Source organism: Phycomyces blakesleeanus (genome assembly GCF_001638985.1).
Source record: "Phycomyces blakesleeanus NRRL 1555(-) unplaced genomic scaffold PHYBLscaffold_6, whole genome shotgun sequence".
NCBI lineage: Eukaryota > Fungi > Mucoromycota > Mucoromycetes > Mucorales > Phycomycetaceae > Phycomyces > Phycomyces blakesleeanus.
The window spans coordinates 2,142,090-2,167,885 of NW_017265139.1; the positions used below are offsets into that span (position 1 = coordinate 2,142,090).

Genomic DNA, 25,796 nt, shown 5'->3' on the forward strand with positions numbered 1-25,796 from the left:
GTCATATCGATTTCGCGCTGGCTGGGGTTATCCCTGTGAGCAAAACAAGGCGGGGCCCAATAGGCAAAAAGAAATTTTTCTAGCCTGGCTCAGTGCGCCCTTCCCCCTGCCTAGTTTCTTCTCTCTCAGAGTAATTCCCTTTCAGGTTTTAACATTGCAAATGGCTTCCCGATTCACTCGCTTGACTACCGTCGTCCCTCAGGTACAACAACAAACCTTACATCGTATTACATGTTGTACTCATCAACGTGCACACCCACACACCGATACAAAAACATATATTATTTTTATATATATCATATAGTTGGCTCGCGGTTATGCTGCTCCTGCCAAGACCGTCAAGGTAAAAAAAAAAAGCAAAACAAAATAACTTTGAACGCGACTTTTAAAAAAGTAAATATGAATGCTTACTCTGTTTATCATTCGAAAATAAAATATATAAAGGTCCCTGTCACTCTCTTTGGTCTTAACGGTCGTTATGCCACCGCCCTCTACTCTGCTGCCGCTCGTCAGAACGCTCTCGATGCCGTTGAGAAGGACCTCAAGGCTCTCGATGCCCTCGTTGTCAAGGACAAGGGTGTCCAGGCTTTCCTCGAGAACCCCACCATCAACCGTAAAGTCAAGCTTGATGGTATTAACGCCTTGTTGTCCAAGGCCGGTAAGCCCAGTGAGGTCACCAAGAACCTTTTCGAGACTCTCTCCGAGAACGGTCGTCTTGACCAGACCACCAAGGTCATCTCTTCCTTTGCTGAGTTGATGAGCGCTCACCGCAATGAGCTCTCCCTCGTCATCACCTCCACCAAGGTATATTATTATTATGATTATTACTGTTTAAATTTTTAGAAGTAAGAGAGATTTGTGTGTATGGAATTATAAAGGAAAGGAGAGAATATATATGTATATATATGTGCGTATTTGCGTGTATGTATGTGTAGAATATGAAACCGGAAACTCAATTAGCAATTTTAGGAATTGGACAAGGCTACCTTGAACAAGATTGCCGAATCTCTCCAGAAGAGCGGTCTTTCTGAGGGTAAGAAGCTCCTCGTCTCCAACAAGGTCAAGGCTGATATCCTCGGTGGTCTCCTTGTCGAGATTGGTGACAAGAGCATTGACTTGACTGTTTCCACCAGACTTGCCAAGCTCAACAAGTTGGTCACTGGTAAGTTAATGAGGCTATAGATATATATTATACTATAAACTGGCAAATGAAATGCTAATTCGTGTTTCATAGACTCCATCTAAACATTCCTACTGTCATTTGTCACCATCGAAACGCATACGCACGATCGAATCTTTTAAGCTTGTAAAGAGAACAGAAAAAAAAATACAGACTAAAAATGCCAATAAATCAACATAGCTTGATTTGTATACTTGCTTTTCGTTACCAATTTGTTACACAGACAATTCCCCCTTTTGCCTCTCCGGTATTGCAGAGGAACCAAAAAACAATAAACTTTGCTGGTTTCCTCATGGCGTTATCACCCACTCTAGTAATCAATCACCAGAATGATGGTTCTCATGCCATCCCTGATCTCTCAATTCTCCCACCTTCCCCTACATACCCTGCCATTCCTCCCATGTCACTTTACCACCCAGCACTCCTTTTATTAGACATAAAACATTCTTCAAATAACAGTAGCGTTTGCTTTGTTCACGGAGACTCACGCCCAGTATTCTTTCACACCCCAAACACCTCCTCGTATATCCTCCAGGATCAGTACCAGCAACCTGTGTGGTCACTTACAGCCCAAGATTGGCGGACAATGGTGTTTGGCTCGGCTCACAACACCATCCACCTTTCGATTTCAAACCTCACATTCGAATCCCATGGCCACACATACCAATGGCGAGTCGTGCCACTCTCTTCACAGTCTAATTCTTCAGTCCGATATGACTTTCGTTGTTATCATGTCGAGCGGCAAACATTGATGGCTGAACTCACAGACGATGCTTCACGTTTCGTCTTGTGGTCAATCCCACCTGTGCGCCCTGTGAGCAGTTGTGGCCCAGTCACTAACCCATTCCGGTCCCTGCCCACTCAACGTTTGTCCATGCCAACAATGACAACAGCCTCACCTGTTGAAAATATACTTCTCGACCCACTTGCATCATTCTTGGTGTTCTCGGCCCTCCTCTTTTACCACCAAAATATTGGTATCGGGGCGAAAAATACCGAGAATTCAGAGCCAAAAACAAATACTGCAGAAGAAGAAAGAGGAATGGAAGATGACACCAGTGTTGATTCATATCATTACTATGCCGAGCAAGGTTTGGTTGATTTCCCTAATTCTGCAATGTCCGTCAAGAGTTTGGAATTGAGTCCTGGCTGGTGGGGATATGGTTGGAAATGTTGTCCATGTTGCATGCCGGGTGGATGGTTCGACAGTATGTGGATTAATGTAAGGAAGTCAGTCTTTCAATGCTGTGGCCGTCCCTCGCGTTCACACCACAGACGACAAGGCTGGCAGCAACAATCAGAGTAATACTAATGATGGTATTTTGCGTGTGGGGTTTTCTCCTTTTGGTTCTTTACTTCTTCCGTTGTATATATAAATATTCCACTCTTATAGTCCACCTCTACCTTCTTCTTTCTCTTCTCTTTTGTAGTTTTAATTCAATACGCACGTCCTCTTATATATAAATATATGAACATATGCATAAATTTTATATATGTATACACACAAATATATAATACTCCATATATATATTCACACACAAACACATTACAAACAATAAAATGAAAGAAACAAAGAATCTCCTTTTTCTTTCTTTCTTTCCAATAAAGAAAACGAGCCCAAACAAGTTACTTGTCTGTAAATATATGTATTTGTATATATTTTAAATCAAGGGAGCAAAAGAAAGAGGTCCACCTCTCCAACTTAATGGCGGCGGGACTCGGCAATGACAGCAGACAACTCTTCAATCTTCTTCTTGGCACGGAGGAAAGTACCGAGCTATTGTAATAAAACAAAGAAAACCAAATAAGAAAAGTGTTTGTTTGTTTTTATGAAATAAAATAAAGAACCATAAAAACCAAACAAAAAGGTTATCATGTCTGTATTTGCATAAATGAAGCATGTATATATGTAGGTGCATATATATGCTTGTATAAAAAAACGTACTCTCTTCTTGGTAAGCTTCTTGGCACGCTTATCCTTGGAGTTCTTGATCAATTCCATGACACGACGTTCATAAGGGGCAAAGCCAACGACCTCACGGACGATGCTGCGAACAAAGGTGGTGCGCTTGGAAGCAGCCTAAGACAACAACAACAGCGGTAAAATAAAAGAATAAGAACACATGTATACACAAAAAATGAGAAAGAGAGAAAATGTTCTATCAGTGGCCCTGTATATAATTGTACTCAACCCAGACTCTCTAAAAAATCCATCCATCCATCCATCTTTTTTTCTTCTTTCTCTTTTTAAATGCTTTATTTTATAAAATCAACGTACTCCCTTGGTGTATGAAGGGGTAATCTTCAACTCGCGACGAGTGACGATGTGGCCCTTGTTGAGACCAACGGCAAGACCAGACTTCTGCTGAGGAGCCATTTGATAGTATGTTAGAGGTGGAACGAAAGGCTTGCTGGGTTCGCATCGCGAGGAGTGTGCCTCCCCCCTCCCGGAACACTTTCGGTTCCCATCCGGAGTATCACGTGCTTATTTCAGTATCCGATATTTTCGCCGGAACATTGACTTTGATTAATGCTTTGAGAAGATAATTCATTCATTTATTATATATGTAATATGATATGATATATATTATGTTAGTTTATAGTACAATAATACTAAGATATCTTTGATTGCTAATTTGGTAAAGTATAAACAAATAAACTTCTGAAAGATATTTGTAACCATAGAAACATAATAGCTTCATATATATATGTATAACATAATAATTTTAGGTACATCCAGTATCAATTGTTTACCATGGAGATTCTTTTATTATTAAAAGCCTTAACAAGCGAAATAATAAAAATAAAAGGCAAAACGATAAATAAATCAATAAAGCATATTTCATCCAGCTTTATGTTCCTTAATTTTCCCCTCCTTATTTTACTCCTTACGTATTTGTGTTTTACTTTCCTATTGATTTTTTTTAGTTATTTTGGCAGTGTATCAAATAGCGTCTCAGCAGTGAGTATAATATGATTTGCATGTTATCTTTTATTTAATAAATTATATATATGAAAATAGAAGTTTTTTTTTGAAACATTAACTATAATTTGGTTCTTTGGAGATCTTTAAATGTTTCATTTGTATTGTCAGAAAACACAACCTTAATAAATCAATACTCCAATGCCTTTTAAATTATTGGTCGCGTATAATATAATAAAAGTTCCTTCCTTAAAAGAACATGCCTTTTTACATTTAAATTAAGCGATCACACTTTACAGCTAAAGCATACTATGCAATAGGCCAACATTGGCAATGTGTAATGTAAAAAGTAAAAATAGAAGCAAAATTCATTATTGTAATAATATAGGTCACCAATTTCTCAAGAGATACATTTTTTTTAAAATAATAATAATAAAAAGAATACAATTATATTATACCATTCTACCACAAGTCAGGAAGATCATCTGGCCATTGGCCTGATTCTCTAGTCTGCCAGTAATTACCATTATAATGCCACGATAATCCTTTTGACTCTTGTCCTTCCACTGGGGCAAGCTGGAACTCTTCAAATGGATCATTTTCTAATTTGAACCAGCGTGGTTTACACTCGATTCCCTTTTGTTCGTATTCTTTGCGACGTTCTCGTTGAAGCTGCTCTATTCTTTGCTTCTCTTTATCTGCCTCTTCAACATGACCTAGTTATTACCAGACGATAATATAAGTTTACATTAATATAACTTACAGCATATTTTCCTCTTCATCTGTTTATTTATTTTTACCTTGCTCATAAAGCGATTGGTCAGGTCGTAACCGACTGTCAGTCTTTGGAAGTTTGTGATCCTCAATGGCTGTTATTTCATTCAATTCTACACAGAATCGTGTAAAGCCATAATACTTTTGATAATCTTTGACGTGTGGTGGATTGGCGTGCCACAGGATAGAAAGCGTCGATCCATTCATATCAACCTCTTCTGCCATCAGCTCACTCCATTTTCCAACCACTCTGCGACACTTTTTACCTTGGCTGTCATACAAAGTAGCTACCACCTCATCCCTCTTAGTTGGTGCGCCAAACAGACCACCACCTGTGCCTTCTTTGAAAGTCACAGATGCGTAAGCACCCGAAGTATGGTCCTGCACCTTCATTTCGCCTACATGTTCAAGGTATTTTTCGCCCGCTATCATGTTTCGCATCCAACTCGAGGGCTTGAAATACGTGTAGTGGTCATCATGACCGGTGAACGTGACGTGGAATGTTCCCTCTGTCATGAACTCCATAGATTTTCCCCAGAATTTACTTTTAACTTTAGAAGCCTGCCAGTATTTGTAATTCTTTGAATCTGCATGAGCCTGTATATAAGTAAATCAATTAGTAGTTTTATTAAACAAGTTTCTTTGTTCAAAAGCATATTCCCTTGCTCTTACTATAGCTATTATACTTACAGCAATAACCAAAGGATGATGTGATACTTTCTCTGCAATAAATCTGAACCCTTTATCTGGACGAATGTTTTCGTAGGTCTCGGTAAGCATTGGATTAAAAGGCTTATATATTATATATTATGATTATTACTCAAAATAGTTAATTAACTGATTCATTCATTTGTTCTTCAACCCACTAGCTGTAAAATTACCTTTCGGCCAGTACGGTATTGAGAGGAAGCATAGCTTGAGATGGCGAATACTGCGACATACATAAGCCGGTCCATTGGATCATCCATACTGGATGCCTTGTCAAGAAGTTCCGAGTACTCCAGATCCTCGCATGCTTTTTGAAGTATACTGATAGGCTCATTCATACTCACAGGCATGGCGACCTGTGAAAGATCCTTGCCAACATTTTTACGGAAGATCGATATAGCAGATGCAGGATCTCCTACAGATGGAGATGGAAGAGTCTTGCGTCGCTCCTGACACTGTCCTACTCTTGTAAAGTCGATTGTTTCTCGTTGATGCTTATCGACTGTAATAATAAATATCAGAATAATATTTACCAACACATACACACACACAAATATATAGATATATACGATTATGATTATTACTATTATTTTAAAGAAATAAGGTTTATTACTCACCAAGAGATGTAATATCTCCATTGTTACTGTCTCGTTCGTCATCGTCATCGTCATCATCGTCATCATCAGAATATATTGAAGAGTCTGATACATCTTCTTCTTCGCTCAAAAGGTTCTCTTCCGCATCAAAGAACATGTCTGACATGGTAGAGATACGTGCAGAAGACGATTCGCTTCCAGACTTGTACAGACCTCTGTACTCTCCTGCCGATCCTCCTCCTTCTGCCTCTCCAACCTGCCCTTCTTGAATAGAATACAGATTACGGCTTCTCGGTGAACCTTGATTTTCTGGTTGAACAAAGGTCTGGAAGGCTTCCTGTACGTTTTTCCACTCTGTGGTTTGTTGTCGCATTGCACTCTGGATGTGATCCTTATCTTTTTCAAGCTGTGTGTAGAATGCGGTGATGTGCGGCTTCAAGTCCTCCAAACCTTGTATCTGACCAACACGGTTGAGGATATGTTTGATATGATCTGCATTCTGCATATAATTTTCTACTTCAAACTGGACATTACGGGCACTTTCGATACCCTTTGCGATTACTGCATTTACAGGTTCTGTGGGACCTTGGAGCGCATCAGCACCCGCTAGGTCGGGTACCTGCCAGTTTCTTGGATTGCCGCCATTTTCACATCCTTCGGTGGCCTTGAATCGTTTGAAGGCAGTAGACCAGAGCGCAAAGTCATCTTTGTCGAGTGCCTTGAGATGGTAGATCACTGTTCCGGAGTCTATGTGTATCATACGCTGTGGCTCATTAAATGTCAAGGTAGCAACTCTGATTTGAATAGCGCCACGTTTGACACCTGTGGGTGATGTAGCATATGATAATATACCAGCGTGGGACAATTGAAACCATCGCTTAGCCCAACCTTTTGTGAGAATATTAACATGTAAGATTTTAGTCTACGTAAACACACATACACACACAGAGAGAGATCCTGATATTCTAATTGTTGCTTAATTGACAATAATAGTTGTAACTTGTTTCTACCTTGCAATCTCTTGCGTCTCTTTTTGAGAATCCAGCCCACCATGTCATTTGCATTATCTTCAAAAGAATCATTGGCTTCCTTGTCGATAAGGGTTACTGAGAACGACAATACTTTTGGCGTGGTTCTGGAAAATGTGTTGTCTACAACAAAGTTTCTGTAAACATCACACATTCTTTCACTTTATACATAAGAGTGAAAAGTCCAAAGACAGAATGATAAACATAATAATAATACCCTACCAAATACAAGGACATAATATCCTGGCTCTTGGACAACAAATGATCCAGAAGTTTTGTTACTAGATGAATTGTAGTGCTCAATTGGGAGTATTTCCTCTAGTTCGCCTTTTTCTTTCAATTTGTCTTTGGCAATTGATTTTGAGCGGGGTCTGGTGTGAGTAGGAGGGTTGGTTTGAGGAGCAGAAGAAGGGTCAGTATCCAAAAAGCTTGAACGGTCGTCGTCTGAAGGGGATTCGATTCCTAATGTGGATTTTGATGTGGACAAGCTCGGGCGAGTGTGACAAATGCGAAATATATATATATGTATGTATTTTTTGATTTTTTTTCTTTTCTTTTTCTTTTTGATTATATATATATATATATTACTAAGAAAAAAGTGCAAATTTAAAGACACTTACTCTGACTATTCGTTGTTAGGAGACTGTGGTTGGAAGACATTGTGGTTGGAGTACGGAATTCGTGGTGAGTTGTTGAAATTTGACTTAGTTTCTGCAATCGCATTACTGGTTGAGTGGCAAGATGTGGTGGGTCATGAATGCGTTTGTAGAGACCGAATGCAATGTTTTTGCGCTTTGTGGTGAATGTCCAGTGGATAGACATGCCTTTGGTAGGTACGTGAACATAATGAAGATATGTGTCCCTTGGTTGAATTTGGACTACTTCCATTGGTACGAGTTTGTGTTTTATTATATTCTACTACTATGTGCTTTGGATAGAATGAAAAAGAAGAGAAGGGAATAGTAATAATGTTAATAATGATGATATTAAAGGGAAACAAAAGACACAATAACTTTCTCGTTAGCTAATTATGTGATAGTTTTTTTTTTGTAATTAAAAAAAAAAGGCACCCAGATTATCGTTAGTGCGGCACCTCAATATCATAATTTATTTCTTATGTAAATAAAATAGAGAAAAAGGCAGAATTTGGATTCTTTGTGCTACCTGAATGTGACATCACACACAGAAACTCAAAGAAAGAATGATGAAGACTTTTATACATAATTTATCTTTCGAGTGAAGCGTGTGAAAGTAAAATTTGACTTCATATTTATTTTTTCATTTATTTATTTTTTAAAATTTTGTATATAAAGATGTTTATATATAAAAATGTCGTTCCTCGTCGGCACAGTCACCCTACAAATCAAATTAATGACAAGAGAGACTGTTTCTACCACAAGGGTAAAAGAACATTATGATCTGGTATGCGTCGAAATCATAAGATTCCTGGCAATGCAGAGCTATTGTCCGAAGACGTAGCATGCATCGTGGCTGCAATCGTTATTTTTGATTAAAGGAAAAACAGAGCTGGAAACTGGAATAGCCTTTTTATAAATAATTTTAAATCTAAATTAGGAAATTTCCGTGACTTGCAAAAATGTGACTGGTGTAATTTAACGTGCTCCAATTGAAGCTTCATTTGATTGTTTGAATTTAAAGCACGACAGACAATTGAAATCCATACATTTTTGCTTCAAATGAAATAGAATCTATCTCTACAAGGTGTTCCTACACTGACTATGTAACAGTTATGTATGCGTATTATCCAACATGTATTCTACTCTACTATTCACAGTTATTTTGAGTGTGGTATGTGCATATCAACTGGTGTAATAGGAGTTTTGATTGTTGTAATATATTGTATCATAATGTCAACATAAATTATACGTGTACATGTACATGTACCTGCATTTATACCTGTACCTATGGGTCAGTGGTAATTTTTTTTTGAAAATAATTTACCCGAACACCTTGATGGTCAACGCACATTACGGGTATATATCAAAAATTGACCATGTACAGAACCTGTAATGAGGTGTATTTTGACAAATTATATAATTACAAACACACATACATGCGCGTATTTCTATTTGGTTAGAATTACTTTTAAGGAACAGTGTGAGAGCTGCGGAATTATTTTTTATATGCTGTTATAATACAGACTTTTCCTATTTTCCGTCTTAGTCGCTGTCTCAATAAGAAATAGAAAATAAGGCCTATTTTTGTATATTGATATGAAGTAATCTCTTTTTAAAATATGTACATTATAAAGTACTGCGGATCATTTTATTTGATATGTGTGTGTGTAGTGTGTAGTGTATGCTCGATAGTAAGTGAGCGTAATAAATTGAGTGAGTGGGTGAGTGGGTGAGTAAATGGTAATGAAGAGAAGGAGTATTAATAACAAATTAGGATCTCTGACTAATTACAAGCTCAAGGAACTATTGAATTTGATTTGATTTGATGATTTGATTTTGTATGTATATAAATAAATAAATAAATAAATAAGAGGGTTAGATGTTTCATGATAATATTTTGAATAATATATATATATATAAATTTACCTGCTCGTAGCTAATGTAAATCCAGCCATCATTATCAGTATCGAACCTTCTGAAGGAGTCAGTGAGTGTCTTTACGCTAACACACGCCTGGACAAAGTTGTCAAAAGTGACAGTGCCAAGGCCTAAAAGATAGATAAATAAATAGATAAATAAAAGTAGATATATAGATAGATAAAACAATAATTTGGCTTCAAGCTATTGTATACACATGTACTCCTTCTCACACATACACATAAATGTATGTATTACATTGATACATATTCCAAAAAGAAAAAGAAAAGAAAACTAACCATGACGATCGAACTTTTGAATCAGAGTTCCAACAAATGTATCAGTGAGGTTATAGCCAAAGGTTTGCAAAGCATTTCTCATCTCGGCACGGTCAATGCTACCAGACCCGTCCATATCAAATGTCTGGAAACATCTCTTCCAGTCTTCAATATACTTCCACAATCCCTTGAATTCCTCAAAACTAATCGTCCCAGTATTATCTGTAAAATAGATATAATATATAAATACAAAACCGGTCATATGCTTGATCACACACTACACAACACTACACTACACTACACATATGTATACATAATTCACGTTCTAATAAAAACATGTTCACAAGCTCGTATGTATCTCACCTGTATCAAACATATTGACCATCATACGAACAGTTTCAATGTTAAATGGACTCCAGTCGCCATTGACCAGGGCTCTCTGAAGTTCTTCTACGGTAAGTTCACCAGAGCCATCTGTGTCCACAGCACGGAACCAATCGATCAAGTGATTATCTGGGGCAGGGCGTGGTGGTTGAGAGACAGGGCGCTGACCTACACATATAGCAAAACAAACAAGCAAACAAGCAAACAAGCAAATAGATAAGTATATGAGTATATTATTAATATCTTTTTGCTTTGAGCTCTCTTGTCAAAAAGTCTTACCGTATGTTGGTGACTGTGGGTTTTGTGGGTTTTGATGGTTTTGGTACTGCTGGCCCCTGTTGATAGATCCTCCTTGCCGGGGAGTGGCTGGGACAGGTCTGTCATAACCACCAGGGTTGTTGCTGTAGTCATAGCTTCCCCTGTTGTAGTTGTATTGAGGGTTGTAGTTTGGGTTAGCCATTGTGCTTGATATTATATTATTTTGAAGAAGTAAATAAAAAATGAAATAAAGTAAAAAGTAAAAGAAGAAGAAGAAAGAAGTGGAAGGAATGAAGATAAGTTAGGATCCTAAAATACAATAATTATTATTTTGTATTTTTCTCTCTCTTTCTATCTAGTGACCTGGAGGAAACAGGGTTTCACTAACCAATTGAAACCCCAAGTGTAACTCTGAGCTGGCTTGAATGAGGTGACGCCAAGCCTGTAGCTTATACATATACATATACATATACATATACATATACATATACATATACATATACATATACATACATATATTCATATATAAATAAAGAATTATATAAATAAAGAAATAAAATATCATTATTACAAACTTGATATATGACGTTTAAATTAGGGTATTTAGCTGCCTGTCTATTTATACATCATACAATAGAGCTAAAACCAAAATAATAGTAATAATACGCTGAGCTTATTCAAATATGTAACCATGGAAACCATCAAATAAATAAAGAAGAAGAAGAGGTGAATGCAAAGAGTGGGGATCAATAAAGATACATCAAACATTGCTTTTTTGATCTTCTAAGCTTAGAGATACCGGTTATTGAAAATGTTAATGAGCTTCTAATCTATCGATAAGTCGTGAGGGGACATGTTTAGTAGGAATTTTATCTCTCCAGAGCTACACTTGAAGCTTTAGATTATCTATCAGTGAAGAAGACTGATTTTTACTTTTTGAGTGCCTATATGTGAAATGATCCAAAAAAGGTAATGCCATTTGGCTTCACCATCAACCCTCATCATCATCACAAGTGCTCTTGACAAAATACTAGGCTTTTTAACTCCGTAGAAACCATAAAGAGGATACCAAAAAGGTGACTGCCGGCAGTTTCTTTTTCTATTTTTTCGCTTGTCCAGATATTCCTACCATGTTCAGAATGGCAGCTTTGGTTGTTCTTGATATCAATAATTATATCACAAAAGTTTATTACTTCTATATTTTTTATTTATTTATGGGTTAATGAATATAAGTCCTGGATCTATATTTTCAAAATCAAAATGCTTTACAGCTATATTATTTATAGGCGCGACAATGATTGATATTAAGAACAACCATAGCTGCCATTCTGAACATGGTAGGAATATCTGGACAAGCGAAAAAATAGAATGTTGACAGTCGCCCTGAATCTTTTCACAATTATTCCTTTTTTTATTTATTAAAAAAATGTTAGAATAATATCAACCCTATCACAGCAGAAAGTACCAAAGTATAGTGTCCGGGAAACTATATACAACAAGAATGATCGAGAGAAATAGCTTTGTCAAGTAAGAAGCAACTTCCGTTCACCAACCTATTTAATGTGCAGAGTATTTGGACTACTTGCAAAATCACGTATCTTCCAGCCAATTTTAATTAGTTGACCAGTTTAGACAATTGCTCAGACAATTGCTGTTTTTGTTGCTTAAAAAACAAAACTCATGATATTTATTTATTTAATTAATAAAAAAAACGACAACTTCTACCAGCTTGAATGTATAATTTATTTATTTTTGGTTTGTTTTGTATTGTTTGTTCCACTGTCTGTCTGATCATCTGGCTACCAAATGCTGCGCATTTTGTCCCACAATAGGAAGAAAGTAAAAAATATTAAAGCTGAACACACGTTGAGTGCTACCAACAACGCACGTGTATAACTAAATATTTTCAACACAACAGTTTTTCCCTCCAAAAAACCACATACTGCACATTTTAAACAGTGAAAAAGTTATTTGAATATATCATTTTACCACCTAAAATTCACTTGGGGATTATTTAGTGTATCTGCATGCTCAAAATATGGTAGCATTCTTTCATTCAAAAAAAAATCATATTTTAGTTGAGATTTTGTCTGTGAGATTTTGAATATGAATTTACCGCAAAGGTTATTTTAGGCAGATTCGTTTTATTTTGCAACACTACACCCAAATCAATCAATAACCAACCATGTTTTCTTTAAGGTTTCAAAATATTCCATTCAATTCAATTTTATACTTTTTTTTTTCACTGTCAAATCACAAAACAAAGCATATAATAAAAAGTACATAGTATTGAGTCAAAATTTTTCTTTTGTTTATTTATTTATTGATTTGTATAAAATTCTACCATTCAATTCCATGTCACTATATCTACACCTTAACCTATCACACTCGCACAAAGGAAAAACCAAATAAAAAGTATTCTAAGCTAGTGCTACAAAAAGAATAAAAAATATATAAAAGATTCTCCAAGTAAAAAAAAATTTCATCAGTAAACATAAACACAAACACATCAAAGCACAAGGCAACATCATGACCAATTCACACGGACAATACAAGACTGAGGAGAAATGAAAAATAAAGAAAGAGTTTTGAAAAAAAAAAGATATTAAGCACATCTTTTAACACAGTAATAGATCAAGAATAAAATTATATAAGAAATAAAATAAAAGCAGCTCAAGATGTCTTTATGAAAAAAAACTATCATTGAAGCCACAAATATTCTATAGTTCAAACATTTTTTTCTCAAAATTACTTGTATCTTATCTCACAAATTCAATAACAAAACAGCTCATTTCTCAATCATATCCCTCAGTCTCGCTTTTTTTTTGCAAAAAAAAATCCTTGTGACTTACTTGGTCATGATGAATGCCATGATACTGTACGTAATAGCACAGGTGCTTTGCAATAAAAAACATCAAAAGGGACTTTCTTTTTTTATATGTACGTATTTTCTTTTCGATTTTATTTTTTATGTAATAAAAAAAAACAAAAGCTATTGCAAAGGTTCATGACAACATCAAGACGGGAACAATGGGAGGGTTTAGAATTAGAGATAAAGATCAAAATCTTTACTCTTCATCATCTTCCTCGGCACCACCGGCAGCAGCGGCTCTCTTTCTCTTGACACGACCGGCACGGCCACCACCATAGGGGGAGGTCAAAGCAAAGTCGATGTGCTTTTGGGAGTCCTGTAAATTTTGAAAAAAGTAAGTCACAAATTCAAGCCACCGAAAAGACAGTAACTAAAAAACAACAACAAAGAAAAGAGATATTTACCAAGCGGACGATGAAGGAGGGAACGTTGACGATCTGCTTGCCGACACGGATGTGACGCTGACGGATGAGGACACGAGCGTGGTGGATGGACTTGGCAAGACCGTGCTTGAAGACCTGGGTCTGGAGACGACGCTCCATGAAGTCCTCAATCTTGAGACCGAGAACGTAATCGAGCTTCATGCGGGAGTCATCGAGTACACCGATGCGTACGAGACGGCGAATCAAGGCGTTACCCTCGAAGAGACGCTTGGGGTCCTTCTCGTCCAAGGTCAAAAGCTCACGAGCAGCACGACGGATCTTGGAGAGGGTGAGTCCGACACGCCAGACTTCCTTCTTGTTCTTGAGACCGTACTCACCGACCAGCTTCAATTCCTGGTCGAGACGAGCTGACTCGAAAGCTCTCTTGGGGACCTTGTAGGTCTTGGAGTAGGTTCTGGAAGCACCGGTCATTTTTTAGGCTTGTCAGAAGAGGAAGAGGAAAAGGAAAGAGAAAGAATCAGAAAAAAAATTGTACCTTGATATTCTAATTAATTTTTTTTTTTTTACGGATTTTTTTTTTCTTAAGTACTGAAAAAAAAATTTTCTTTTTCGAATAATTGATTGGCTGATTAGTTTATCCTATCCTTTTTGAAATAAGCCTCCCAAAGGAGATCCAACCAAACAAACAAAAAAAAATACACCCTTTTGTTTTAAGTCCTCATCCCATTCCCCCTCCAGCCTAATATATGTATATATGTATACATCTATACTATAAAATAATAATATTAAAATCAATAAAAATTATGTTTTTTTGGTTACTTGATCTATATTATTAATATGTGTGTTTCAATACACTTCTTTAAAATATTTTGTATATCAAATATACAAATCAATAAAATAAACAATAATAAAGTACAGTACTATAATTCGTGACATCACCCAGCCACCGTTATTGTTACCAGTCAATAATTTCAAAAAATTGAAGAAAAAAAAAAAGATTAAAAAAATAAAATTCAAGGCCAACCGAAAATTTTTCCAACAAAAAGCAAATACAAGCCCGCGCCAAAGAAGGGTCTTTCTCTTTTTCTGTTCCTTACTTAGCCGTGTGCTCAATTTAACAGGTAAATCCTCATTGACACTTCATTAACAAAAGACAAGACGTCTCGAATACTTTTGGCATTGCTGTCTTGACAATGCCATAACAAGTTTTTTTTTCTTTTGTGTACCCTTTACACATTCATACACACACACACACACACAACTACAACACATAACAACACACTACACACATAAAATATAAACACGAAAGTCAGTGTGTGTGTGTGTGAAATAAGAGAAATAGAAATTGTATAAGCCACCCATCGAGATTCCTTTTTTTTTATACATGTTACTCATTAAAGCTTTTTTTTGCTTCTTTCTTTCTTTTGTATTACTTTGAATAAAATCACTATAGAATGCCTCACTCATTTGGTCGTAAGTATCTCTCTTGAAGAATAAGAATTAAAATTAGAATATCGTTTAGAACACGGACTTTCCCTAAGATAATTCAAGAAATCAATATCAATGATTCAATACATACAAACATACTATATATATATATATATATTTATTTATTTTTCTTATTGTTTGAAACACACCAGTCCGCGCTCGCACCCGCCACATGTTCTCGCGCAAGTTCCGCGACCATGGTGCTATCCCCTTGTCTACCTACTTGACCATCTACAAGACCGGTGACATCGTTGACATCAAGGCCAACGCCGCTGTCCAGAAGGGTATGCCCCACAAGTTCTACCACGGTCGCACTGGTGTCGTCTACAACGTCACCAAGTCCGCTGTTGGTGTCATCATCAACAAGCGTGTTGGCAACCGCTACATCGAGAAGCGTGTCAACATCCGTGTTGAGCACATCAAGCACTCCAAGTGCCGTCAGGAGTTCTTGGACCGTGTCAAGGAGAATGCCCAGAAGAAGCAGGCCGCTAAGGATGCTGGTGGTAAGTTAATCATTAAATCACATGATAGTTGGATTAGACTGGATTGGATTGGATCGAAGTGAATTGGGGTGTGCTAGATTGAATTGAATTGGATGTGTACAAGGATACAAGGATACATCTATTTACATTTACTTATTTTTCTGTGTGTTTGTTTACAGTTATCGTCAGCATGAAGAGAGCTCCCGTCCAGCCCCGCACTGCTCGTTACGTCTCCACTGTCAAGAACGTTCCCCAGACCATCACTGCCATCCCTTACGAGACCCTTTTGTAAGAAGGCATATTTTTCGATTGCTGTCTTTGAGTGCATTTGTTCTATGGCTAGATGTTGTGTAATAAATGAATGACCATTTTAAAAAATAATAATAACATAAGAGTTGTTGTATGATGTGTGTACACATTTGTGAAATGTCTGTTTTTGTTTATGTAATTTTGTGTATAAACGGGCTTCTTTAAACACAAAAGTTCTTGTATAAATCATGTATTTTATTTCTCTGTTATTTGTATGAAGAAGCATACAATCATTAGGAGGAGAGGATGATGTTTTCTCTCTCTCTCTGTCTTATTTATTTAATTGATTCTAAATGTGAGTCTTTTTCAATTTGTTGCCAAGAACATCGGTAGCACCTTCACTATCTTGATCTTCCTCTCCTTCTCCACTTTCACTTTCACTTTCATCTTCATCTTCATCTTCATCGTCTTCTTCATCGTCTTCTTCGCTGTCAGTGTCATCGAATGCAGTGAATGCTGTATCACGATTGTTGTTCTGATACAAGTCATCTTCATTGTCACTGTCGCTGTCGGGTCTATCACGAGAATTGGTATTTTCTTCTTTGCGTTCACTGTCTTCTTCCAATTGCTTTAAATAATCGTTCTGGACCTGAACCACTTCAGCAGAGTCTTTGCATTTGGCATAACGAGAAAGTAGTCCACTAGATTTATGATGTGTACAATATTAGTTATTAAACAAAGGTAAGCAAATATATCTATTGAATAACTCACCCATTAACCTTTTTAAAAGCATGACCCCATTTGAATTTTGCCAAGAGAGCCTCACCGTGTTCAGGATAGCCTAAAGATTTTTTTATAGAATTACAGTATAAAATTAGATAGTGTAGTTGATTGAATATTTGAGATTATTTATATGCTATATACCTGTAATGTAAAAGATTGCAGCAAGTGCTTCGGCACAGTTTAACTTCCATGGTTTACCATAATTGACAGGGTTTGTAGCTACGAGATAAGGCACTAAAAAGAAAACGCCAGCCAAAGTTAAGATCAGATAGAATCTTTAGATTATGATGACAAAGACAAATAGGTATTTATATATTTGTTGGGGAACAATACTTACACAATCTATCTGTTGGTCCTCTTATTTTAGAAAACGGCACCTCGTCAATTCTGGCCCAAGAACAATCGACTACACCAGCACCATAAAGTTCAACAATTCGTCTGTCAGCAGGAGATACTGCCTTTTCACCCACTGGACTTTTATTTGTACAAAATATGTCGTGTATTTAATAAAATATGAATTATTATTATTATTTATGATGAAGATGTTGATAACGATAAATATGAAAATTATGAAAATTGTATAAAGTATTATTAATATTATTATTAAAAGTTAGTAATGCTTTTATTCAATATTATATTATATTATATTATATTTTATATACGTATATTTTGAATTTAATGGTATTGTATTATTATGATTACTATTGTTTTACAAAGAAGACCTATATACTTCTTTGAAATCTCTTCGTTCCTCCATTTATTTTATTCCTTCATTCATTTCTTCATTTAATTTAATTTTTATTTTTTTTTAAATAAAATATAATAGACATAATACTATTATTATTATTATTATTATTATTATTATCATTATCATTACCTGGCTACAATGCCTCTGAATCGCTGGGATGTCTTGAGCGTCTTTAGCATATTGCATCGAGACAATTTTACACCTGAGCACCGCTTGGGATCACAGTGCTTGAAATCCTATAAATAAATAATAAAATGTATATATATGTGTGTTATGCACAAATTGAAATTATCAATAAAAATCAAATCAAATCAAATCAAAACATTTATTATTAATAATAATACTACAATACAATAAAGGCTCATAAACACACTCACACACATGTATACATATACATATATATACATGTGCTGTGCTGTTCTGTGTCGTTGTGTATTATATTATACTATATATATATATTAAAAAATAAAGCTTACCCACATAGCAACAGGCATAGGAATAGATGACTCTCCTTCATTATCTTAAAGTAGTATACATGTATTTAATTATTTGCCTTTGTGAAAAGTTTGTGCTAATTACTACCTTGCTCTTCTGTTGACTGATCTACACTTGGTTCAGCATAACGATCGTAACGAGATCCCTTACTATTTTTATAGTGAGATTGTGTTTTTTTTATGTGTGTGTGTAAACGTGATTTTTTTTTTATTCTTCTTCTTCTATAATATTATATTATATGAGTTTTACGTTGCTCTAGGATGGGCTGTTTTTTCTTGGAAATTATTCTTGCCCATTGCTTATTGTTCGTCTTAAATTATTATTATTTTACAAGAGCACCAGACAATTTTATAAATAATATATATATATATAATACAGAATTCTACAGTACAATATAAAATAACTTAATAATAACAATAATGGGAAAATAATAGGGACGACAACCCTTTTTTTGTGACGCTGTTTTTAAAATAAACTTCATTCTTATTTTTTTTTAGAGTTTCTTAATTTGGTTAATTAATGATTGATTGATTGATTGATTGATTGATTGATTTAAATACAAAATTAAAAAGTAAAAATAAATGTGATTTTGGTATTCTAAAGTTGCGGTGGCTTTTTTTTTCTATTGCTCGTATTTTTCTAGTGCTTATTGTTCATATTTCTATTGCTGTTGCTATGTCTATTGTTCCTTTTTTTCTTCTTTAATCAATTTTTATTATTATAAATATTATCGTTGCTATGAAATAAATAAATAAATAAATAATAAAATGAATATTGAAAAAAAAAATTAAAAAAAAAAGCAAAATTAAAAGAAAAAAAAATGGTAAAAAAAATAAATAAATGAAGTGATGTTATGTGAAGAATGGAAAAGGATGTGGGTAAAATGGGTAAAATGGGAGTGATTGAGTGGGTTGTTTTTTTTTGGTTGCTTTTTTGTTGTTGTTTGTTTTAATATGTAAATGTTTTGAATGTGTGAGTGAGTATGTAGTGTGAGTGAGAATGGGCATAAAAGTGTGAACTTTGTGAGATAAATGCTTGTGGTTATGAGTTAAAATGCTTGTGGTTATGTTAAAATGCTTGTGGTTATGGTAAGATGCTTGTGGGGGTTTCTTTAAGAAGATATATGAAAAAATGAAAAGAAATGCTTGTGGGTTTGTGTGGAGTGAAAGATTGAGTGCAGTAAAGTGAAGTGAAATGAAAAGTGAAGAGAAGAATAAATAAGAACAATAGAAAAAAGGGAAAAAAATAATGCATTGTGGTGTGTTGTATCGCTTAGCGATGAATAAAGAAGTGCAATGCAAGGGAACATGATCATAAATGTATATATGTACACGTGGGAGGGTGAATAATGATAGAAGATGAAGAGAGAAAGAAAAATGTATACTTAGAAAAGCAATTTTTTCCACTTCTTGAGAGTACGTCCCAGACGACTGCCTTTGGGTTGAGAGCAAGAGGGCTCCTTTTTGCTGGAGGTCTTGAATGCAGATACGCTGAGCTTCTTGAGTTGGTTCATAGAGTTGTTTCGCTTGGGTTCTTGTAAAAGGTCATCTTCGGCGAGTTCGACAGCAAGCTGTGACTCATCCCACCAAATCTGACTGGCAGACCGGTTGGTGCACTGTTTTACAATCGCATCATACTTTTCGTTTTCTGAACATGAGGGCTCGACTACGGTGGAGGCACTTGATTGCTTCTTGAGACTTGGGCGACTGATATTCCATGAAACTGAATCATCGTCAATTGCTGTCAGTGTCACAAGTCTCTCCTCGGGAGGATGGACAGGCAAGGGGGAGATGACGACTACACGGTCATTAAAGGAGACGCGTCTGGCACTCGCGTTACTGCTGCGTCTGCTCTTGCGAGATTCTGTAGGACTGTGGGGCTCACAGCTTACGAAGTCCCTGTCGAGGGGGTTGGCACGTTGCGAATAAACAGGGTAGGCATATTCGATTGAATACCGCGACTGGTATGATTGGTATGAATTACGGCCTGTTTTCTCGTACGAGTGTCGGCTGGGTTTTTCGTCCACAATGTTTTCGTAAGTAAGAGAGTCTGCTGAGACAGATCGTAGTGGCATAGGTGCGGTTGCTCTTTTGGCTCTTATGGTTGCAGAATAGGCCTGCCATTGTGCTTCTGAAGTCCGAGATGGTGAAGGAGTCCGGACAGAGGGTGAGGGAGGAGGCGAAGAATAATAGTAATAGGGAGATGTTTGCTGACGATTTACTGGTGAGCCGCAAGTTGAGCTAGAAGAACAGCTAGAAACTGAAGACGAGAGCGAAGGAAGATTGCGATGGTGCGAGCTAGTATTACTAGTGTGTCTTGAGTGGGACGAATTCTGGCCATATGAATAGCGTTGATATTCAAACTGCTGTTGTTGTTGTTGTTGTAATAGTAATAGCTGTTGTTGCTGCTGCTGTAGCTGTTGCTGGTGGTAATAAGACATCTTTTGGTATATTTATTAACTTTGGTTGAATCGTAGTAATTGTAGTATAAAGCAATATCGTGATTATGAATATTAATGTTGTGGTTATTACTAATGTTCTTGATAGAAACAAGTAGTAAGTAGATAGATAGATAAAAAGCAAAGAGAAAGCGAAAGAGATTAGTATAATGGTTTGGCGTATCGATCGTCTTGGAGGGCTATTTAAAGGCTAGTGAACGAGATACAAATATTGCTCTTAAATCAGACCTCATTATCTTTCAAATACCTGGTGGATATTAACCTTGTTTAGTGATGCTTATTAAATAGGGCAACCATTCCACGTGTGATTTGCCACAGAAAAAAAATATATAGAGAAAAAGACAGAGTTTGTGTGTGTATATGTTTGTATGGAGAACACTCGAGCCCAGGGTTGTTTCCATATATACGACGTGATACAAGAAATGAATAGAAAGATTTATTGTGCGGTGAAAACATTTTTTTTATATATATTTTTATTTTATTTTTATTTTGCTTGGCTCATGCTGTTGTGAATTTTTATTCTTATTTGGCCCTTCTTCTTCCTTTTTTATTACGTTATTATATTAAATTATCTCAACTCTCCTTATGTTCGACCTCTTTAAGCCGTGGAGATTTAATTATCAAAAGAAATCGGCGACCTTTTTCAACTGAATAGAGCATGTTCCTCATGTTGCGGACATAGATGGTAAAGAGTTCCAGAGTGTACAAGAATCGCAGTATGAGCCATGTGGCTATTTGGTCACAAACTGAATAGAAAATTCAATAATATTTTATATTTTATATTTTATTTTATATTTTATATATAAAACACATATATATATTGTATTATTCTTATTTGCGATCTTCCTAAATATCCAATCATTTATTTCTTTTTGTTAGATTTCATTATCCAAATATACAAACACCGGACTTTCTCATTACACAAGCACACACACATACAATTATATATGTAAAATATTATACAGATACAGCAATTACATAAATACATATATTATATATATATATATTATGTATATCATTGTATCTATATAATAATAATAATAATATATAAAAAAAATTAACTTACCACCATTATGAGGTGATAGCCAAACTTGGTCTTGACCTATAAGAAACAACACATAATTTACCAGGCGCGTGTTAATAAAACAGCCAAAGAAATGTATATAAAAATTCTTATTCAATACAATAAAACTCTACTCTAGCTCAAATTTTATATATAGATCTTACCGGTGGGTCCGTGAACACGGGCTTGTCTACAATAAATGTATATAAATATTTCAATCTTATTACTATTCTTATTCTTATTGTTCTTACCGCATGTACTTGGCTGAAGGGCAAATGCTAGAAATTATTCAAATCAATTAAAAAAAATGAAATTCATATTTTGTTGTTTTCTTCATATTGATGTCTCACCAGCATCCTGGAAATCACCAACCATTGCTCCACGGATCAACCATCCCAAAGCACCTAAAAAAAACATATAAGCTCAAGTATACATAATGTGTATATACATAATTCTGCAAAATCACAAACCTCCTGCTTTGGCCTTGTCTTCACTGTACAACTCGGCAACCTTTTATATATAAAGATAATAGATATAAGTGAAATTAGAGATATTAGATATATATTAAAAAGATTAAAAAGATAGATCAACCTCAAATAAATCATGTCAAAATATCACAACACACCCCCAGCCAACAAACCAACAGGGCAGGCAGGCCAGCCACACAGACACTTACCTTGTCGAATCGCATGTTCTCTTCCTTGATTTTAGCCATCGCTTCCATCACCTAACAAATCATCCCATTCCTCACTTCAGTTCCCAGCTAAATCAAGAAATTTCACACCCTGTTTGGCACTTTTGAGTGCACAAAATCAAATATTCTATTTTACCCTTCCATGCTTTTCACACAAAATATGTCGAACCTAAGAAAAATATATATAGAAAATTAAATACTTGAAAAAATAAGCACCCCACATCACTTCGCACACAATATAATTACTATATAATAAAATCATATTTTGCTTAAAAAAATCTACAATACACTGCCCATAATCCACACTGATTTTATCCTTTTAATTAAATAATATTATATTATTCAATTACTGCTACCACAATGATAAGAGTAATAATAGTAACAATAATCTTACTTTGACAGCCGTAGCTGGTTTAAGCTTCTCGACACCCTTTTTGGCAGTAGTATCTAGACATTAAACAGTAATAAAAATAATAATGGTAATGGTAATAATTCAACATTCATAACCGTCATTTCATTCGACAATTCAAAGTAGTATTTTATTTTGGCCATCTAGTAAAGTGTGCTTTATATATACATATACATATATATTTGTAATGTGTAATTGGTATCATTATTCCTAGTCTTGGTTTTATTATGTACCTGATCCACCCTTTTTCTTTGAAGCATCCTGTTTTCCCTTTGCCATTGTAATATATTTTCTTTTTTCTTCCTTTAAAGCAGATGTGTTGGAACAATAAGAGATCAATACAAATCTCCAATTGTGACTTTTGTTTTTCTCTCTCTCTCTCTCTTTATGTGTGTATTTTTTGGGAACCTTGTACTACCAATGCAAGCTGGTTAAAAAAAAATAAAAAAAAAAATTGCTTGTTTTCTTTACTTATTTTGGTAGTCAAGGCCTTCACTTGCTGGGCAAATGATTTTTTTATTTGGATGGTTTTACTATTAAATATGCACTGATTATATCCTATTAATTAAAAACTTTGCTTATATACTACACAAAAATTCACAACTTTATTTATATTTACATTTTAGTTTAAAATGGCTCCATTATGTGCCCGCTTTGACTCAAAATACAACACTCATTTTTGTTATCTGTTCCTGATTTTGTAAGAGGCATTTCTATTTTCTTCTCCTTTCTCTCTCTCTATTTCTTGACCCTCCGGTTAGCCCCGCAAAATATGTTTTTGATTTTGATTTTTTTTATTTTTGATTTTATATTTTACCCTTGTCAAGAACATGTTGAGCTCTAAAAAGAAGAAAAAAAATATAAGACAATTGATTAGTTTTGTCTTTTTGGTTTCATTATGTTTCAAATTTCAACTCATAATTAAGGTACGTTTACCAATCAAATCACCAATAATGTCCATATATATATATGTATAAATCTGTAAATGTACAAATGGCATATAGGCTTTACCAAAGAATTGGGTAGGTTTCTCCGGATGAATTTGTGACAGCCAAAAACAAGTGGTCGAAATTTGTGTTATTGACTTTCTTTTTTTTTTATATATATTTTATTTATTTTTACAGCTCCATAAACATCACTTTCCTCCTTCTGGACCTTATCAAATCTTCTGTCATGTTGAGCAAAATCTTTGTACCTTCAGTTGCTCGCCTCACAGGTCAAAGAGCTTTTACTCAGCTCTCTAGACAGGTCCTCTCTCCTGCTCGTGTGTCTCAAGGTTTGTATACTTCTTCTACACTCAATATAAAAGTACAGTTACTAACCGTACCTTTTTTTTTTAAAAAAAAATTGAAAATTGAAAACGTCATTTAGCTCAATCGATCTTCAGATCCAACCAGAACATTGGTCACCATTTCAAGGATCTCAAATACACACCCTATGCCTTTATGCACACTGAGGCTGCCCTCAACCCTATCGTAGCCGAAGTTGAGGATATTGTATCAGAAATCCCAGAGGAGGTTATTGTTAGCGTAGAAGAGACCGTACCTGAAGTTTCAGCAAAGAAGAGATTCGACTCCATCGAAGCTATCAACCCTGTCACCCAGCGCACCTTGAGCAAGCTGTTCAAGTATGAAGAGATGTCCCCTGTCCAAGAAGCAGTTCTCTCTAAACTTCCCAACACAAATGACATGTTTGTCAAGGCAAAGACAGGTACCGGAAAGACTCTTGCTTTCCTTATCGCTGCAATTGAGACCGCAATGGCTGGAAAGACTCCCAAAGACCTCCAGTACTTTGAAGGAACCTCGATCATGATCATTTCGCCCACTCGTGAGTTGGCTAACCAGATCGCCGACGAGGCTGCTAAGCTCTGCTCCCACTATCCCTTCAAGGTCCACTGCATGGTCGGTGGTGACTCTAAGCGCCGTCAGATTATGGGTTTGGAACGCAGACGTTGTGACATCGTAGTTGCTACCCCTGGTCGTCTCAACGATATGCTTTCCAGCGTTCCCAACTTCAAGAAGATGTGTGAGAACCTCAAGGTTCTTGTGTTGGATGAGGCCGATCAATTGCTCGACATGGGTTTCAAGGCCGAACTCCAGCGCATCTTTGCCAACATTCCCGAAGAACGTCAGACCATGCTCTACTCTGCCACAATCTCCCAGGACATCCGCCGCAACCTTGGTGACTTTGCCCTGTCTCCTAAATACGATCTCATTGACACCGTCGGTAAGGATGACAACACCCACGTCCACGTCAAGCAGTCTGCTCTCGTTGCTCCTTACGGCGAGCAGCTCGGTCTTGTCCGCAACCTATTGACCAACTACGAGTCTGCCAACACCGGTAAAGTCATCGTCTTTTTGCCCACCACAAAGTCCACAATCTTGTACAGCCATTTGTTCAAGATGCTTATGCCCAACCGCACAATCTATGAGATCCACTCCAAGAAGACTCAGGAACAGCGTACCCGTATCTCCGATCGCTTCAGAAAGACATCCGGCGGTATCTTGTTCACTTCTGACATCTCTGCCCGTGGTGTTGACTACCCTGGTGTTTCGCTCGTTCTCCAGGTCGGTGTTCCCTCTACACGTGAACAGTACATCCATCGTCTTGGTCGCACTGGTCGCGCTGGTCGCGAAGGTGAGGGTGTCATTCTGCTGGCTCCTTTCGAAAAGGACTTTTTGAAGAGAGAGATTGGTGATCTTCCCGTACAGAACCTCATTGCCCCTACCATTGCTGATGAGGATATCGAGGCTACCGAACGTCTCACCAAGGCTGCGTTGAACTCCATTGATGAAGACATGGTCAGAGAGGTTTATACTGGCTTCCTTGGCTACTATGCTGGTCGTGTTGCCACCCTTGGTCTCCCCCGCGCATCTGTCGTTGAACATGCCAACGATTTCTTGCGTGGCTTCGGTATCACAGACATTCCTCACCTGTCTCCCCGCTTCCTCGCACAGCTTGGCCTTGGTGGAGGTGGAGGATCTAGAA

General features: G+C 36.3%; 10 protein-coding genes across 10 annotated transcripts; 3 read left to right on the forward strand and 7 right to left on the reverse strand.

Moving 5' to 3' along the window:
- Nucleotides 1–111: 111 nt before the first annotated feature.
- On the forward strand, nucleotides 112–1,492 carry ATP5 (ATP synthase F0 subcomplex subunit OSCP ATP5). The gene is made up of 5 exons (XM_018429493.1): nucleotides 112–202; nucleotides 305–343; nucleotides 445–804; nucleotides 970–1,162; nucleotides 1,235–1,492. Exons 1-5 carry the CDS (start codon nucleotides 161–163, stop codon nucleotides 1,243–1,245), a joined length of 645 nt encoding a protein of 214 aa, XP_018294435.1. The 5' UTR covers nucleotides 112–160; the 3' UTR covers nucleotides 1,246–1,492.
- Nucleotides 1,476–3,562, reverse strand: PHYBLDRAFT_132408 (hypothetical protein). The gene is made up of 3 exons (XM_018429494.1): nucleotides 3,459–3,562; nucleotides 3,126–3,260; nucleotides 1,476–2,957 (listed from the first exon to the last, which is right to left on the reverse strand). The coding sequence occupies exons 1-3, from the start codon at nucleotides 3,555–3,557 to the stop codon at nucleotides 2,883–2,885; spliced, it is 309 nt and encodes a 102-aa protein (XP_018294436.1). The 5' UTR covers nucleotides 3,558–3,562; the 3' UTR covers nucleotides 1,476–2,882.
- A 1,015-nt stretch (nucleotides 3,563–4,577) lies between these two features.
- On the reverse strand, nucleotides 4,578–6,031 carry PHYBLDRAFT_98615 (hypothetical protein; the record flags this gene model as incomplete). The annotated part of the gene is made up of 4 exons (XM_018444060.1): nucleotides 4,578–4,819; nucleotides 4,904–5,474; nucleotides 5,568–5,669; nucleotides 5,759–6,031. Coding segments are annotated over 4 exons (1,188 nt in total), but the record flags the coding sequence as incomplete, so codon positions are not given.
- Nucleotides 6,032–9,462: 3,431 nt separating this feature from the next.
- PHYBLDRAFT_35995 (hypothetical protein) lies at nucleotides 9,463–10,931 on the reverse strand. The gene is made up of 5 exons (XM_018440066.1): nucleotides 10,706–10,931; nucleotides 10,406–10,594; nucleotides 10,064–10,264; nucleotides 9,774–9,895; nucleotides 9,463–9,650 (listed from the first exon to the last, which is right to left on the reverse strand). The coding sequence occupies exons 1-5, from the start codon at nucleotides 10,884–10,886 to the stop codon at nucleotides 9,618–9,620; spliced, it is 726 nt and encodes a 241-aa protein (XP_018294438.1). The 5' UTR covers nucleotides 10,887–10,931; the 3' UTR covers nucleotides 9,463–9,617.
- Nucleotides 10,932–12,970: 2,039 nt separating this feature from the next.
- Nucleotides 12,971–14,435, reverse strand: PHYBLDRAFT_35997 (hypothetical protein). The gene is made up of 2 exons (XM_018440067.1): nucleotides 13,961–14,435; nucleotides 12,971–13,872 (listed from the first exon to the last, which is right to left on the reverse strand). The coding sequence occupies exons 1-2, from the start codon at nucleotides 14,408–14,410 to the stop codon at nucleotides 13,753–13,755; spliced, it is 570 nt and encodes a 189-aa protein (XP_018294439.1). The 5' UTR covers nucleotides 14,411–14,435; the 3' UTR covers nucleotides 12,971–13,752.
- A 595-nt stretch (nucleotides 14,436–15,030) lies between these two features.
- Nucleotides 15,031–16,426, forward strand: PHYBLDRAFT_158305 (hypothetical protein). The gene is made up of 4 exons (XM_018433762.1): nucleotides 15,031–15,060; nucleotides 15,393–15,412; nucleotides 15,580–15,930; nucleotides 16,089–16,426. The coding sequence occupies exons 2-4, from the start codon at nucleotides 15,394–15,396 to the stop codon at nucleotides 16,199–16,201; spliced, it is 483 nt and encodes a 160-aa protein (XP_018294440.1). The 5' UTR covers nucleotides 15,031–15,060; nucleotide 15,393; the 3' UTR covers nucleotides 16,202–16,426.
- A 321-nt stretch (nucleotides 16,427–16,747) lies between these two features.
- Nucleotides 16,748–18,195, reverse strand: PHYBLDRAFT_5947 (hypothetical protein; the record flags this gene model as incomplete). Its single annotated transcript, XM_018440500.1, has 6 exons — nucleotides 16,748–16,859; nucleotides 16,930–16,999; nucleotides 17,083–17,175; nucleotides 17,279–17,415; nucleotides 17,819–17,925; nucleotides 18,166–18,195. Coding segments are annotated over 6 exons (549 nt in total), but the record flags the coding sequence as incomplete, so codon positions are not given.
- A 1,373-nt stretch (nucleotides 18,196–19,568) lies between these two features.
- Nucleotides 19,569–20,742, reverse strand: PHYBLDRAFT_180661 (hypothetical protein; the record flags this gene model as incomplete). Its single annotated transcript, XM_018438347.1, has 1 exon — nucleotides 19,569–20,742. The coding sequence occupies exon 1, from the start codon at nucleotides 20,622–20,624 to the stop codon at nucleotides 19,569–19,571; it is 1,056 nt and encodes a 351-aa protein (XP_018294442.1). The 5' UTR covers nucleotides 20,625–20,742.
- Nucleotides 20,743–21,307: 565 nt separating this feature from the next.
- PHYBLDRAFT_143376 (hypothetical protein) lies at nucleotides 21,308–23,087 on the reverse strand (the record flags this gene model as incomplete). The annotated part of the gene is made up of 10 exons (XM_018430972.1): nucleotides 21,308–21,373; nucleotides 21,709–21,744; nucleotides 21,870–21,895; nucleotides 21,957–21,983; nucleotides 22,056–22,109; nucleotides 22,176–22,215; nucleotides 22,382–22,432; nucleotides 22,536–22,568; nucleotides 22,794–22,846; nucleotides 23,042–23,087. 10 exons carry the CDS (start codon nucleotides 23,085–23,087, stop codon nucleotides 21,308–21,310), a joined length of 432 nt encoding a protein of 143 aa, XP_018294443.1.
- A 1,238-nt stretch (nucleotides 23,088–24,325) lies between these two features.
- Nucleotides 24,326–25,774, forward strand: PHYBLDRAFT_88105 (hypothetical protein; the record flags this gene model as incomplete). Its single annotated transcript, XM_018443686.1, has 1 exon — nucleotides 24,326–25,774. A coding segment is annotated over one exon (1,449 nt), but the record flags the coding sequence as incomplete, so codon positions are not given.
- Between the last annotated feature and the right edge of the window lie 22 nt (nucleotides 25,775–25,796).

What these genes read in the sequence shown, in the direction of transcription:
- PHYBLDRAFT_158305 (XM_018433762.1), top strand. An exon ending in GGCCGCTAAGGATGCTGGTG is followed by an intron (nt 15,931 to 16,088) that starts GTAAGTTAATCA and finishes GTTTGTTTACAG; the next exon opens with TTATCGTCAGCATGAAGAGA.
- ATP5 (XM_018429493.1), top strand. Translation starts at nt 161, where the DNA reads ATGGCTTCCCGATTCACTCGCTTGACTACCGTCGTCCCTCAG. An exon ending in TGACTACCGTCGTCCCTCAG is followed by an intron (nt 203 to 304) that starts GTACAACAACAA and finishes TATATCATATAG; the next exon opens with TTGGCTCGCGGTTATGCTGC. An exon ending in TCGTCATCACCTCCACCAAG is followed by an intron (nt 805 to 969) that starts GTATATTATTAT and finishes TAGCAATTTTAG; the next exon opens with GAATTGGACAAGGCTACCTT.
- PHYBLDRAFT_35995 (XM_018440066.1), bottom strand. Translation starts at nt 10,886, where the DNA reads ATGGCTAACCCAAACTACAACCCTCAATACAACTACAACAGGGGAAGC. An exon ending in GGTCAATATGTTTGATACAG is followed by an intron (nt 10,265 to 10,405) that starts GTGAGATACATA and finishes TCTATTTTACAG; the next exon opens with ATAATACTGGGACGATTAGT. An exon ending in TCAAAAGTTCGATCGTCATG is followed by an intron (nt 9,896 to 10,063) that starts GTTAGTTTTCTT and finishes TCTATCTTTTAG; the next exon opens with GCCTTGGCACTGTCACTTTT.
- PHYBLDRAFT_132408 (XM_018429494.1), bottom strand. Translation starts at nt 3,557, where the DNA reads ATGGCTCCTCAGCAGAAGTCTGGTCTTGCCGTTGGTCTCAACAAGGGC. An exon ending in CCCCTTCATACACCAAGGGA is followed by an intron (nt 3,261 to 3,458) that starts GTACGTTGATTT and finishes TTGTTGTCTTAG; the next exon opens with GCTGCTTCCAAGCGCACCAC. An exon ending in AGAAGCTTACCAAGAAGAGA is followed by an intron (nt 2,958 to 3,125) that starts GTACGTTTTTTT and finishes TTATTACAATAG; the next exon opens with CTCGGTACTTTCCTCCGTGC.
- PHYBLDRAFT_35997 (XM_018440067.1), bottom strand. Translation starts at nt 14,410, where the DNA reads ATGACCGGTGCTTCCAGAACCTACTCCAAGACCTACAAGGTCCCCAAG. An exon ending in CCTCCTTCATCGTCCGCTTG is followed by an intron (nt 13,873 to 13,960) that starts GTAAATATCTCT and finishes CAAAATTTACAG; the next exon opens with GACTCCCAAAAGCACATCGA.